We start from the raw sequence: 14734 nt of genomic DNA, 5'->3' as shown, positions 1-14734 counted from the left end.
CAAGCCTTACTTTTGTGGATTGTCTGAAGGCTTTAACCAAACGGCTTTATATGTGGTCTTTCGTGCTTAAAATAGGTTGGGTTAAAAGTAAAGCTGCCTTCTGTTTTGCTTCTGTAAACTGGTCTTGATGAAGCTGCTGAAAGCAGAGTGAAGACCACAGCTGATTTTGCAGTTCCATCAGTGCTCTCACCTCATACCACCTGTCAGGGTGTTTGGCTCCATTAGTCACAGCTGTTTCACCTTAGATGAAATTGCTAGAAGCAGCATGTTTGCTCTCCTGGTTGTGAATATGCTGGTCTCGGAGAGCTGTTATTCAGGAAATCCTTTAAAGATGGGAGGAGGAGGAGGAGGAGGGGGGACAGTGTGTGACAGTGTTCCAGTCTTGCTTGGAAGCGTGGCTTCTTCCACAGAGGTGTTTCCTTCAGTGTTCCTGGCTGCGGGACCTGTAAGTATGGGACTAGAAAACTTAGAGGCCTGATTTATTTTTTTTATTATTATTATTCTGTTCTTATATGTCAACCTTGTGAAGCACCTCCGTCGCTGCCTCGAGTTCATCTGCTGTGATGACTTCTGTAAGCTAGCTGTGCAACAAAATCACGGCGCGCTGTGCTGTGCGGTGGGGAGGAGTCAGGGTGGTTATTAAATCTGTCCTTTTGCCTAGGCTTAGGAACGTGCTCTCAGACATTGGCTTTTGTTTAGCTCACGCTGGATGTTTGCTCGTTCGTGGAGGGAGCAAGCACATTCTGCTGGCTCCTTCAGCTCCCCTTCCTCTGCCCTTCAGTCAGCAGACACTGACCTGTCAGATGAAAAGAGGTCTCTAGCTGGAACTTTTTGGCTCGTCTTGCCTTTCTGGTTCTGATGTTATGTCGCTCTTCCACCAAGTCAGACCTGTAGCTGCTAGTCCTATTTACAGATGGAGGAGAGCGGCCCGGTCTCCTGCAGTGTGGTGGGACTCCATTTATAGAAAGCCAGCTCCAGGAGAGGGGTGCGTGCTGCGAGCCATGGTATCTCTGAGACTGCTGCTTTTGAACAGGGCTTGCATCAAATATGTGGCCTCTGTGTTTAGCTGTCTGCTGAGGGGCCTGGTTTGGTGACACATGCTTTGTCTTCGCCCATCTTTACAAAATCCCACCTGAAACACTCCATGCTGTTCCATAGCTGCAGCTAATGGGACACGAGAGAAACAAGTGCTTCGGGGCAGAGTTACCTCATGTAAACGGAGCCCATGAGGAATGGCGCGTGTGGGGAAAGGATGACTCGGGCGAGAGTGATGTTGGGCTGTTTTGGTGCTGAAAGTGGCGAGCCTGAATGTGACTGTGTAAGATGGAGCAGGTGCAAAGTACCTTCTTGTGCAGGAGGTGGGTACAACAGGTATCACCTTGGGCCAGGAGACTCCCCAGGATTCACCTGTGCTATTTTATTACGTGCAGCAGAACAACTGGAGTGCTGGAAACACAAGAATCAGGCTTTTGGGCTCCCCTCCTCAGGGGTTCCCGTTTCTCTGGCCCCCAACGGCCACGGGGCTGCTCGGACCGAGCAGGGGCCGCTGTGAGCAACGCTGGGGCGGGCTGCTGAGCTCCGTGAGGGGAGGCCGTGCCCGGCCCGACCTCCACGCTTCCCCTCAGGCCTGCGGCGCGGGGCGCGGCCGCCGCCAGGGGTCGCCGCAGCGGCGGGCGGCTGCAGAGCGCGGCGGGGGCGGGAGGGGGCGCCGGCCGCGCCGCGCCGCCCCGCACCGTGCAGCATGGCGGCGGCGGGCGCCGCGCAGCCCCAGGCCGGGGCGGTCGCCGCTGCCGCCGCCGCCGCCAGCGCCGCGGCGGAGGAATCGTCGGACAGCGAGCCGGAGCAGGAGCCGGGCTCCCCGCAGAAACTCATCCGCAAAGTCTCAACGTCCGGGCAAATCCGCCAGAAGGTGCGTGCGGGGGCCGCGGGCAGGGCCTCGGGCTCCGGCAGCGCCGCGGCCGGCTCTGTCTCCGCGTCTCCCTCAGCGCCGCCGCCGCCTCCCCCTCCCGCCCGGCTCGGCCTGCGCCGCCGCGGGGAGCGCCCGCCGGCGACCCCAGGGCGCCCCTCTGGGAGTTGCCAAAGACCCCCCCCCCCAAACCTCCCTCGGCGGCTTGCCAGGGACCCCCTCAAGCCCGCCCCTCAGGGGACTCCCGGCGATTCCCCTCCACACACGCCCTGCTACTCAGGGACTTGCGGGCGACGGCTCCCCCAGAGCCCTCGGGGGGCTGCCGGCGACCGCCTCACACACCCCTCGCTCCTCAGGGACCTGCTGGCGACCCCAAAAACCCCTCCTCAGGGACTTGCCGGAGATCTGCCCCCAGCAAAACCGTCCCTCCGGGACCTGCCGGCCATCCCCACAGCTTGCCCCTCACAGACCTGTCGGCCAACCGCCCCTCAGGGACTCGACCATTTCCACCCCCCCCCCCCCTCAACCGCCCCTCAGGGATGTGCCGGCGATCCCCTAAACCGCCCCTCAGAGACCTGCTGACAACGCCCCCCCCCAGCAGCTCTTCGTGGACTTGTGAACCCCTAAATGCTCCTCAGGGAACCCTGTAACAAGCGGTTTCCCAGGTGCCTGTCAACAGCTGCCCCCTAAACGTCCTTCAGGGTCTGCCAACGACCCCTTAACCGCCCTCGGGGCCTCCTGGAATTGCCCCCGGCCACCCAGCAGGTGCCATCCCCAAACTGCCTCTCTGAAGCCATGTAGGAACCTCCCCAGCTCGCCCTCCCCGGTAGCCCAGCTTAGGCCACCTTCTTCCCAGTGCCCGGGTTCAGACCTGCCAGGGAGCTTCTCTACCTGAGGGGTGATGAGTGTGCCCAGGTAGAGCAGGACCCTGCCTTACCTCTTCCATTCCTTACTCTCTCCCCCTGTAATATTTTCTTGGAGTCATGGAAGTCAGTTTTGAACTCTTGCTCCCCAGTGCTGCCCCCCATTATCCGATATTTGAACTCTAAAGATATCCTGTCCCTCCCCACCGCCTGAAGCGGCATCTTATGTTTTCTCCCCTTTTTTCCCCATATCAGAGTTGCCAGGAGCTCTCTCCTCACCTCCCTGTGCTTTCCGTGAGGGCCCCTGCACAGCTCAGCCATATCTCTGTCAAGTCGTGCCCTCCCCCGTTATCAGTTCGCTAACTCCCCTCCTGTGGCCCTTGTTGGACATGGCAGAGGTCACTTTCTCTCTATTGAGACCTCTGTGCTCTGAAAGGTGCAGCCCCTGCTGTTGTCCCCTATGGTCAGTGTGCGCCTCACTCAGCATCTTCCCCGCCTTTTCTTGGTTACATCCCAGTTTTCCCCATCTTGTACTCTGCTGGTTTTCCTTTCTATAGCCGTGCGGTGATGTTTAGCCTCCTGTCTGCTAAAACAGTGATCTTATGAGTGGTTAGTCTTTGTTCCCAGCTTTTTCTGCCTTGTTTTGCCTCCCTGGTCAGGTCACAATCCTTTCCACCCTGATTCCCTTGTCCCAGTCAGATTTTACCCCTCCGTGGTTCATTCTGGAACAGTAACGCCATTTTTAGGAGCAGTAACAGTATTCTGCAACTACAACTGTAGTTCTTCTGTATTGTTACTGTAAAAGAAGATGTGAAGATTTCCTTCAGCCTTAGGCTAGGAACCACCCATAGGGAGTTGCCCTCTTCTGTACTATTTTTACTATAGCTACATGATTTTTCTTTGTAGCCATTGAAGTCCTGTATAACTCTTGGATAGTTTTGTGACGTGTTTCTGCTTAGAAGTACCAGGTTAGTTATGCTTCTGCCGTCACCTTCCTGTTGCCTCTGAAGTATGGGCAAGCACGGTTGCTGCTGTGTGGATGCAGAAGGCCTGCTCAGTCCTGATGCTCCTAGCTCAGTCTTGCATATCTTGTATTCATAGCGAAGGAGAGTAAATGTCTCTGCATGATGCAGCTTCTGAAGCATTATTCCTAGGGATGCTTTTTCTGCCGGCTAGTTTGCCCTGCTTTCAGACACATAGCATGTCATTCTGCTGCTCGTCATTGTTTGTTACATTGGTCCCAGTTCCGAAAACCCCCGTGACAAAGTATGGTCATACGTGAGGACTGTGTGCTGGCTTCGTTATGCACGGCTGGGCTGCTTCCTCCATCTGTGAAGGGCTGCTGACACCGTCACTCACTTGTTGAGTTAAGGCACTGAGGGTCCGGGCTGTGTGAGTGACATGGTTCTTTCGGCCGCAACAGGAAACAGTGAAGCCCTGTAGACGGGTTGATGTTCAGTTATCAAGCAGATCTCAGCCATGCTGTAGCGCCGGGCGACCTGATGTAGTCTGTTAATGTGCTATGAAAGAAATGAGCCTTGTGAGATCTTTTCCCACACGCAGGGTGCTGAATTTCAGAAATTTGTCCTGCTGGAGATTGGATGAACCTTGTGATTTCACCGTACCACTAGTGGCAGGGGTCCCATGTGAGAAGGGAGGAAGGATGCCATAGTCAGGCTTTAATATCTATGTGGTGGTGTCTATGATAAGAGCTAGGACATTGACTTTCTCAGTGCTAGAGTGGGAACTATTGCTTACAGTAGGGTGTTAGAGATGCTAAAGTAAAAGGTGCATTGGATTTTACTTTTGTTTGAATGTAGCAGAACACGCACCCGTGTCCCTACTTAATCATTTGCCCTGTTTTACATCACTTCCTGCGTCAGCATGGCTGGAAAAAGCCTAAACCAGCCACTTGTACTACGTGAACATAAACATGTTAAGAACACGGATTATAAACAGATATTGTTTACAGCTGTTAAGCCTCCTGTGTGTTAATCTGCAGAAGACCTTCAACTAAACAGTCTCAAATTTTCCAAGTAAGCCCAGGTATTATGATATCAAGGATTGATTTGTTCTGTTGTTTGTTGATGTCTTTTTATTTCATCATCTTTTCTGTATGCTGCTCTATGTGTGTTTTTTCCTTGCCCTGAGGGCAAGGAGCAGAGACAACTTTGTGAGTAATCATAGTTCTGATGAGTCTTTGAGGAGCTTTCTTCCTCTGTAAAGGCAGACCTAATTTTGAATTTGTCTGTTGAATGACAGAGAGCAGACTACCATGAGGCGTAGAAGCTGTTGGACAGGTCCATCAGAGCGACAGTAAGAGACGCAGGCAGACTTTTACTGTGCCCTGAGGATATAAATCTCTTCTAACCACATCTTTTGCTGTAGTTAGCTCAAGACCAGGCCTGTAAGTACGGTTAAATCGACGTGGAAACTTACTGTTATCACAGCTTGAGTGCGAAGTCTGCTGTAGCCATGGAGTTCCTCTGAACTTACTTGTTTGTCACAGTCACAAACACTTTGAAGATATATTTTCCTTCCTCTGGTCCTGTCATCTGTTTCCCCAAGAAATGCTGTAAAATAAAGCTACTTGCTTAAAGGACCATAAACCTTTAGTGAACTTGTTTCTGAGCCCACAGGTTGCCCAGCTGCGTTTGACTGAAATCCGTTGGTGGGGCAAATAGAATTGTTGGATGTATTGGTACTGGGACTTTGATGTGCAGTGTCTGAAGGTAAATCATGGCTAATATTGGTGTAGCTGAAAAATCTGTCCCTTGTGAAGATACAGGGCAAGGGAAGGGGGAACGGAAACCTAAGTGTTTGGAATGTGAAGTGCTATGTTTTAATTTGTTTTTAGGTAGAAAGAACTTTTGAGGAAGAGAAGAAGGTATAAGATAATTATGTTTAGCAGTCTTTAAATGATGATTATTTTGGGGAAAGAAGAAAACCACATATGATCAGGTATAACAGGTAGTGTAACTGCTGTTGTCTCAGCTGACAAAGTAGAGGCTGCAGAGAGTGCTTCATCAGCCATTTTGAGACCTGTCAGACTTGTACCAGCATCGAGCTTAATAATACATTGCTTTTAGCCCCTCTCCTGGTCTCAGGCTGGCATTGCTGCAGCTAGAGAAACTGTTGGTCAACTAAGATAAAGTATTTTTGAATGGATGGGAATTAGGAAAGAGATGAAATAAAATAGAAGAAGGATGATGTGTGTGCGGAGAGGCAACAGAGGAGCCTCACTCCCACCTCAGCGGTGCTGGGGACTCAGCTGGAAGCAGCTGCAGTGCTAGTGTCATCTCAGTTGTCATCTGGCATGGGTGAAGACACAGTAATATCAAAAATGGTTCTGGGAGATGAGGGCGCGAAACAGAGGAGCGTGGCACCTTTCATAGGCTGTGACAGTAAAGTGTACTCCTTCCTTTGCACTTGGCCTTTCATTGCAAGCGTCACATTACGAGCCTCGGAACGCAGGAGAGTGGATGAATAGCCCATCTTATTTCATTCATCAGCTAGGTGTGATTTCCAGCGTGCCAGCTTTGGTATGTTGAGATCCCAGTTTGTTTACCAGACAGGATTTCAGTAACGTCCTTGGGTGGCATCAGGAGGACTTCTTGTTTAGACTAATTCAGTCTAACTTCTGTTTACTTTTATGAGCAATTTCTCTGTAATATTTTAGATTTTATAACTATTTATCGTTGCCTTGAACTTTTTAAGACAAGTTTGCAGTAAGTATTTCAACAGAGTTGCAAACAGAGCGAGCAGCTGTCTAGCTCCAGTAGCAGAGATATGTCAGGTTAATTTATATTATGAAAAGCAGGATAAATTAACCGATGCTAAGCTCTGTGCTGCGGTGGACAGACTTTGTTCAGTATCTGAAGTAGCAAGTTTCCGATTTCTGTGCTGTGTAGCAGTCTGTGGTATAGATAACTTTCACACTATGGGAGGTTGTGATTCTCTTTCTGATTAGTAGCTGTGAGGTCTAGGAGCCATCCTGAAGCGTACAGGCAAGAAAAAACAGGAGGAAGCAAAATGTTTCTCCTCATTTTTGTGCAAGTTTCCAGAGCAGATTAAACTGACTTCTCAAACGTATGGTAGGCAACGCGAGCAACTGAAGAAAGCTCGTTTTGTTTCTTCTTGTATTGCCTAATAGATAAAATGTCCTTTTTGTAGGTAAAGAAGCGTTATTTTTATTTCTGGAGGGCAAATGTTTTAAGGTTGTCTGAGATACGATTAGAGCGAGGAAATGGAGAGGTTTATTAGTTCGATACAAGTATTAAAAGAAGTATTATGCATTTCAGAAGCAATGCGTTTCAGTAAAGAGACAATGTAAAAGATATGCAACAAATGAGGAGGGAATTTTAATGACTTTTTGTCTTAATTCACATTCTGCCTGTGGCATCTAAAACATATTAAAACATCTGTCTGGTTTTGTTCTGCTGCCTTCTAACAGGCCGTCTAAAAGAGGATATTTTAGGAGCTTCACGTGTCATAAACTGTAGTGGCTCATGCTATAGTCCAGGTAGAAACTGGGAACACTTCACTTAAAAAGAGAGAACGTTGTTGCAAAAGAAAAGCTCTTGTGATTGAACTGAAACAGAAACATCTTGAGCACAGGCTTTAAGATGTGAATTTTCTTGGATTAACACCATGAACAGACTAGTTCCTTCTCTGAGCGCTGAGGTAAAAGGTAGGATTTTAGGCCATGGTACATGGCTGTAAGAATGTTTCTGTCCCTTAACTCAATCTACATTATGTTTCGCATGCTCTTCAGACTCATCTGTTCTGACAAAATTTGGGAAGCCTCCCAGCGCTGTGTTACCACTGGTGTACTGTAGGTTTGCCTCACTGCTGGAGAGTTTTGGATGCTATGTGAAAGCAACAGCTGTTACTTCCTTTTAACAAAAAAAAACCAAAACAAAGCACAAAACCACATACACTTGTAGCTTTTCTCATTCCTTCTAACTATAGTTCAGGTTCCAGGAACTAAAGAGCTAACATTAAACTTTTGAATGTTTGGAGAACATGGATTTACTGAGACCACATTGCTAAAAAGTACATTGCCAAACTAGTAATTGTTATCTCAAACTAAATTAGAGACAAAATAAAATGGGTATTAAAGGGTTTTTTGTTTTGTTTTGTTTTTTAAATAAAACTAAGTCAATTATTTAGAGTATTTCCCCCTACCCAAAATCTGTTGTTACATAAAAATCATTGATATTTTACTTTGTAGGAGTACTGGATTATAAATGAAAACTATACATGGAAACTGTAAAATGTCTATCTCTAGATTACCTGACTAGAAAATCCAGTATACTGTGTAAGACACTGCATAACTTACCTTCTTTAATTACAAATCCAATGTGATTCTTTCTAAAATAGCAGATATACCTGCATACTTAAGAGAATGCAGAAGTGAGCTAGAGAGAGATCTTTGTATTCCTTATTTTCTTGAAAACTTAAGGTTTACGCTAGGTAGTGTCACAGCAGCATCGTAAATTTTAGGGCAAAATACTGTCCAAGAGAGAAAAGCACCTTTCTCTTGGAATATATTTTTTCAAGGTTTCAAATGCACAAACCGTTATTTAAAGGAATTTTTATTAACTCTCCACTTAAACCATTTGTGCCCTGCTTTTTCCCCACGAGGTGGTTATTGCTTGTTGTTTCACTAAGAATTTATGTAGGTGTCTCTTAAAGAAAGAAGGTGCTTCTGCTTGGTTCTGCAGCTCCGTGGGATAATGCTCCAGGGACAGTTCCGCTTCAGGCAGACGAATAGCTGAGGCAGCAGCAGGGATCCGCATCAGCTGCCATCTTTCATGGTCCCTGCTCGCACACTTCATACAAAGCACCCGGGAAAGCAATAAGCTTATTGTGCATGCCTGGTTCAGCGGCGCTGCACCTCCGCTTCCAGCCCACTGCTTCCAGGGGGCATGGCGCTTACTGGGCTGCAGGTGGGCAGGAAAGCAGTTATACAGAGGAGGAGGTCCAAAACCTGCTGCCCTCCTTTCATCCAGAGAGGAAAAAGGTGGCTTGCTCGCTAAAAGATTAGTAATTGATTAATACGTGATTACTGCATTTGGGTTTAGAGGAAATCTCTTGATTTCCTCACAGTCTTGTTGCTGAGTTGGAAGGCTTTACATCTGATACCTATTCTGATGATGTGGTTTGCTTTTTTTGAAAAAGGAAACGCTGTCTTGATTACATAATGTTTGCATCGAGCATGTTGTGTTTGAGTCTTGAGAGTTTTAATACATGTAGCCATGTAATACTCCGGCAGGGAGAGGTGATACCACCTCAATTTCACATACAGGGAATTGAGATACATGCTGCTTCTATCAAATGCACAACATCACACAGGGCATGCCCAGGGGAGCTAGGAGCTGAGGCGGGTGTTGCAAGCTCCAGGGTGATGTCTTTACCCGTGGTTCAGCCGCCTTTGCTGATTCTTGAAAGACAGAAGTGTGGCTGATAAAACAGGGAGGGGCTGTTGCCTGCTTTTCAAACTGCTCTTTGCCGAGGCAAGTCAGAGCTCATAGATCTATTGCTGAGATTTTATTAAAAATCCGTATTCTGGGAACTCATGCCAGCCCCTTCTGTTCTGTTTAGCTGAAAGTTAACAAAACGGTGTTCCCAGGGCTGTGCTAATCTTCCTTGTTGTTACTGGTGCTGATCAAGATGTCTTGGCATGGTCAAAGGTATTTGCAGGACATTAAAACAGGGAAAATGGAAAAACAAATTCAAAACTTTAGAGTATTCTTTAAAAACCACGTTAAATGGATGAGGAAAAAAAAACTTAAAAGCATAGATTGTTTAATACATAAATATGGAAAATCTGATAATGACAATTGTTACAGATGAGATAAAAATAAATGCTAAGATACCTTAAGTATTAATTAAATGGCCGAAGGCCAAAAGCTGCTTTCTGCTCTCAACAGTGTAATCCCATTGGAATACCGGTTGGAGTAAAAGGATCAGGATTTGGCCCTACATCTACCAGCCACTACCAAATAAGGCTCCTTGCAGAATTCGGTAGCAGAGTTGATGGGAATCCAGACACAGTGGGAGGAAGCTGTCATTCCCTCAGCCTCCTCAACACAAGGGCAAAGGATTCAGTTTTCTTCCTTAAGGTATAACTTTCACTTTCCCATCTCCTGAAGTTCTCGCACCAGTACTTTCTGCTGGCTTTTCCTTCCTACTTGGCCAAGATCTCCATGACATTTAGCAGTATGGGAAGGATGGGGTGGTTATGATTGCGAGGATGAGATCTGCAGCTGTATTCTGGATGTGCTTTCCCTTATGTTCGCTATTATTGTAATAGCACCGATTGTGCCTTCCCAGCCTGATACTCTTATATCAAATGGCCCTGACATGCTGTTATGGTAAGTGCCTAGCTCATTCTACCAGCTGGTGAAGTCGATGGGTGGGCTTTGATGGGCAACAGCGCTTTTTGGTAGTAGCTTGTCTCTCTCTGAGTGAATAAAAGTATTATTTAAGCTCTAGTGATACAGGCTGTAGCATTAGAGGGTTCTGTGTTCAGTGCTGTGATTCGCAATGAGGTTATATTGCTGCCTTTCAGCAGCAGAGCAGCGTGCTTCTGAGTTAACGCAGGGGATTCTGTGGTGCTGGTGTGTAGCTGTGTGACAGGCATATCTCAGAGCTGAAAGTTTCGCAGCAGGTCATGTGTTTTGACATTTTTTGTGGGGGGGGGAAATGCCCTAAGGAAGGGATGTAGTTGTGTATGTGTAGTTTAAGATGGTAGAAAAAATAACAGCATATTTTTCATGTTTGTCCTTAAATCTATAAAGTTCATGTTTAATTAGTAATTAAATTAATTAATTAAAAATTTTATTCCATTCCCAAGTTTTCAGGTGGCTTTTGAAGTGTTGCTTTTTTGGCTTTGATTATCTCTGTGGATGGATTTGAGCCCTTATCTTCCAGCGTTGTTACAGTTTGCTAGGATGACTTGAGCTTCGTGCTCAATTCTCCTCTTCTGATAAATGTGTTTGGGAAGGGTGCCTGGAGCCTATGGAAAGCATACTGAGGGCTTAAGCAGTTAGCGTGCCAGGAGTTGTCCAGCTACTAACTCATCCTGAATCAGAGTGCACTGGTGTGTTTTTCATTCTCTCTTCTAAGTAGCTGACCAGAGTATTCATCTATTTTAAGTACTTCGCTTGGAGCTTCTAACTGAGCTCATTTTATCAGGGAGCTGCGTGATGATATGTTGGTATGTTGTATTTCCTTTCACCTATACGTGCAGTCTTTCTGCGTGCTTTCAAATGTGTTTTTCTTTGTTAATTTTTTCACTTTAGGTCTGTGAGTGCTCGTCCCTTTTAGGAGAGAATTATTCACAATAGTAGCAGCTAAACGTGGTATTGAAAAGAAGCTGGTTCAAAGACCTATTCTTTGTTTACTGGCTGCAGCATTAACTAATGAAGAATGAGGTATTTGAACATTTGTTTATCTGTGCCAAAGCAGATTCTAACTCAAGCCCAGTATTGGTATTTTCTTTGATACAGACTGCTGTTTTTCACTGTTGATCTGGAGAATAAGCTTGCATTTCCTGTTGCAGTGACATCTCAGCTACACGATCATCGGATCGCTGCAGGCTGCTCTGAATTCTGCTTGCCTTAGTAGTTGCAGAGAGGCTGTTCTGAGAGCTGTCGGCCGAGCTCGCCCCTAAGTCTCTCACTGGGTATGCAGAGTTCAACTAATACAGCAGAGCTGGAGGTTAGAAAAGAGGGAGGACTGGGAGGAGGGTTGTTAGGGGAGATTTTGCATGCTCTTCCATGTTGTTGCATAGAGGTCTGTGCTGTAACCTGAGCTGGGTGCTTCCCTGTTTATAAAGCATAGGTTATTAAAACAAAATGGTATTAAACAATGTACACTAAAAGCCTAGACAGTACCTCCTTCATCAGTGGAGAGCTCGGCTTCTGTTACTGGGTCGCAGACTCGCAGCCCTAGCTTCTATTTTGACATTTGATTCCTGCAGCTGACCTCTGGCTTTCTTTTCTTTTTTCCCCTCTTCTGGTGTCCTTTTGTTGCAATGAGTTCAGATAATGTCTTGTCCTTTTCATACCAGTGGAAGAAATCATAATGCATTTTTCAGTTTTGCAAGAGCCAAGTGCACTTAATGTAGAATTCCCAAACAGGACTACACAACCTATGAACCTATGAATTTCTTGTGCTGCCCTATAGATCTGTGTAGCTCTCTGTGTGTCCGGTACTTGGAATTGCATTACTGATCCAGCTTTCCCCCCTCCAAGCTTCCTGGAGTTAATTTGCAGGGTGTGACCACTGTCTGGTGGAAGGATGTTGCTCTCGGATTAGCTTGTTAACCCCCAGCCTTTTGACCTTTCATGTCTTGTTCTGTGGGGCTGCTTAGATTTATTCCTCTAGTTTCTTTGGCGGATTTACTGGTTTTCATTTGATTTCTAAATAATTATTAGTTCCCTATTTATGACCAAAAAGAGCTTTTAGGAAACCAGCTACTAAAACTGTTTTCCCCACAACAGGGTACGGCACTCCAGATTTATACCTGCCCTAGCATGGCAAGACTATCTTGCCATGTTTAAGTGACTGCAGATCTACTCCCATCTTTTTTGCCACAGCTTACTCAAAGTCAGTGACTAGTTGCTTGGTCCCTGGGGATCAACTGCCTGTAAAATTCCTTAGTAAGCATAGATAAAGATAGCCTGTCGGTTCCGCATATGCTTTTTCATTTTGTTTTCTCCTTCTCTGGGCATTTGATGCTTTCTTTAGTCAGTTATTTGTTGTTTGGCATCAGCACCCTGCTCAAAGTTTTATAGTACACGCAAATAAAAACACTCTGTGCCCTGAAGTTTTTACATTCTGAAGACACATGGAAAACAGAGAAATCCAGATGTTGAGAACTTTGGTATTTGGGATTCTTTAGTTGCTGTTGAGATAGTTTTGAATGATTTTGCTTTTACTTTGTATACCATTCTTTTTCTGCATCAGAAAGCAGTATCAGAGGAGCAAAATTCTTTTTTCAGATATGCTGCAGCAAATAACTGACCCTAAGAATATGTCATGATCTCAGCTGTGAAATAGGTTGTATTGTTCTTTCTCTGTCTATATCGAACACGGTTTGGATCCTCCCTGTGCCAAAGGACACTTGCCAGCCTGACAGCTGGGTTGACAGTTGCCTTCAGCCTGGCTAATAGGATCTGGTTTTCCAGATTAGGAAATTAGTTGTATCAAGGGCCCTATTTCCAAATGGGGCAAGAGGCTTAAGCTTCAGGTGAGGATGGGTGACTCCTGTGTTTCATATAGTGAGCAGGAGAAAAAGGGATGCCCTCTGAAAGCAGCTGAAATCTGATGTGATCATTCTTAATGTTTTACTAGAATCATTCACGTTATCAGTATAGAAAGCATTTAATCTGTGTAGGCTGGCTCTCTGATCTCCTCTTGTGGGTTACTGGGTGCAGAGACGCTTCAGACAAGTAATGCTGCAAAAAATGTGGCTGTGTCTTGCTGTTTTGCGAATGACTACTGTTAATCATTTGGCTTCTTGTTCTTATGAGGTGGGACTGTGTGAAGGGGAAGCGCTGCAGCACAAGGCTCTCCCTGTCTTAAGTCCTTAATTTAAGTCCTCTCAGTTGTTTGAAACCATTCCCTTTGAGGTCAGTGGCAAAACTTTTCTTTCGGCAGTTCAGGATTAGGCCTAAACCCCGCACCCATTTTGACAGAAGAAATCTGAGAACATATTATTTCTCTTCCTAAATGTCAAATTTAAAAAGGGGATGAGTTGGGGGAAGGGTTGTGTATGCTCGCTGTGAATTGTTTTTTCTGCAGGAAGTTGCTTTTCTTCAAGGCCAAAGATAAATAGTGAAATGCTAGAAATTTCCTAGGCCCTGCCTTTCACCTGTCTAACCGCGTTCTTTGCAGGGACGCTTAAGACTGCTACGTACAGTGTTGCTTTAAATTGTGAGTTTGTTCAGTAATCTTTTTTACACTCTTTTGTAATACAATAAAAGGGGGTCACTGTTGGAACTAGTAAGTAGCACATCAATTTAGACTTGATCCAAGAAGATACCTAATTTTTTCAGTGTTGTCTGCCCATGGGGTGCCATGCCACAGGACACCATGCTGGAGAGCAGTCTGGATAGTTCCACCACAAACAATTTTTATATTTATCCTTGATAGGATGCACGTAATCAAACCTCATGATGTTTCAGGGCAGTAGCTTTTCCTGTAAGATCCAATATATGACACTAAAACCGGATTTAACTCTCTCTTTTTGTTATGGGAGAAGTAATTTCCCTTTTGTCTTGATGAATTACATGGCTAGTAATCTGATCAGAGTAGATCTTTAATTAAAAAAGCTAGAGAGAGGCTGGTGAGCAGAAATAACTTCAGCTCCCTCCATTTATTTCATTCGATGTCACTTTGCTGTCAGGTCCCTTTCCCCAGTTTCAGCTGCATTCCTCTGCAAGTAGCAAGTCCTTTGGCTGTAAAATTAAAATAGAGGAGGAGAAAGGCAGCGATGTCTGAATCATTTTATAAAGTCATCTTGATCTTATCTCCAGCCCTTTCCGCCCAAACCCACCAAACTCTTTGCTGAGCTGTGTGCCTATAAATAGAACAGCGTCTCTCTCGTGCGGAGATGGGCAGCTCTGAACCAGAGGCTTGTTTTCTCCGAGCGGTGCCTGCATGCGAGAGCTCGCTCCTCGCTGGCCTTTCATGTCTGACTTACGTAGCGCTGAGGTTTGCTGTGGACTGAGACTGGCAAATGACATAAACTGTTACACAGGGAGGGGCAAGGTGACCTCTGGGATTGTTGCCTTTTGGTTTAAAAAAAAAAATAAATAGAGGGTTCTGTTTAAAAGAGGAATGGAGGAATGCACGTCTTGTGCAGAGGTGAGTGAGCCCTGCTGAGGTGAGGGGAGCCGAGCATGGCAGGTGGGAGCTGGGGGAGCTGAGGCAAAGCAGAGGTGTTGTTTTG

General features: G+C 46.0%; 1 protein-coding gene across 4 annotated transcripts in view; it reads left to right on the top strand.

Annotated features, from left to right (window-relative positions):
- The first annotated feature begins 313 nt into the window (after positions 1-313).
- The window catches only part of DGKD (diacylglycerol kinase delta), a 64214-nt gene continuing 49793 nt past the window's right edge, over positions 314-14734 (top strand). For 2 of the 4 annotated variants that reach the window (XR_012587752.1, XM_074593176.1), the window contains exon 1: positions 1727-1909. Coding sequence is in view for 2 of the 4 variants with exons in the window: in XM_074593176.1 (XP_074449277.1) it covers positions 1742-1909 (168 nt within the window). In the remaining 2 variants the exon portion in view is untranslated. Of the gene's footprint in view, positions 446-1726; positions 1910-3678; positions 3738-14734 lie in introns of those variants that run through there. The other 2 variants (XM_074593177.1, XM_074593178.1) reach the window with 2 other exon arrangements.

This window comes from Larus michahellis, chromosome 6 (assembly GCF_964199755.1).
Source record: "Larus michahellis chromosome 6, bLarMic1.1, whole genome shotgun sequence".
Classification (NCBI taxonomy): Eukaryota; Metazoa; Chordata; class Aves; order Charadriiformes; family Laridae; genus Larus; species Larus michahellis.
Note: the sequence above shows the minus strand (reverse complement) of the source record. Positions and strands in the feature narration are given on the sequence as shown.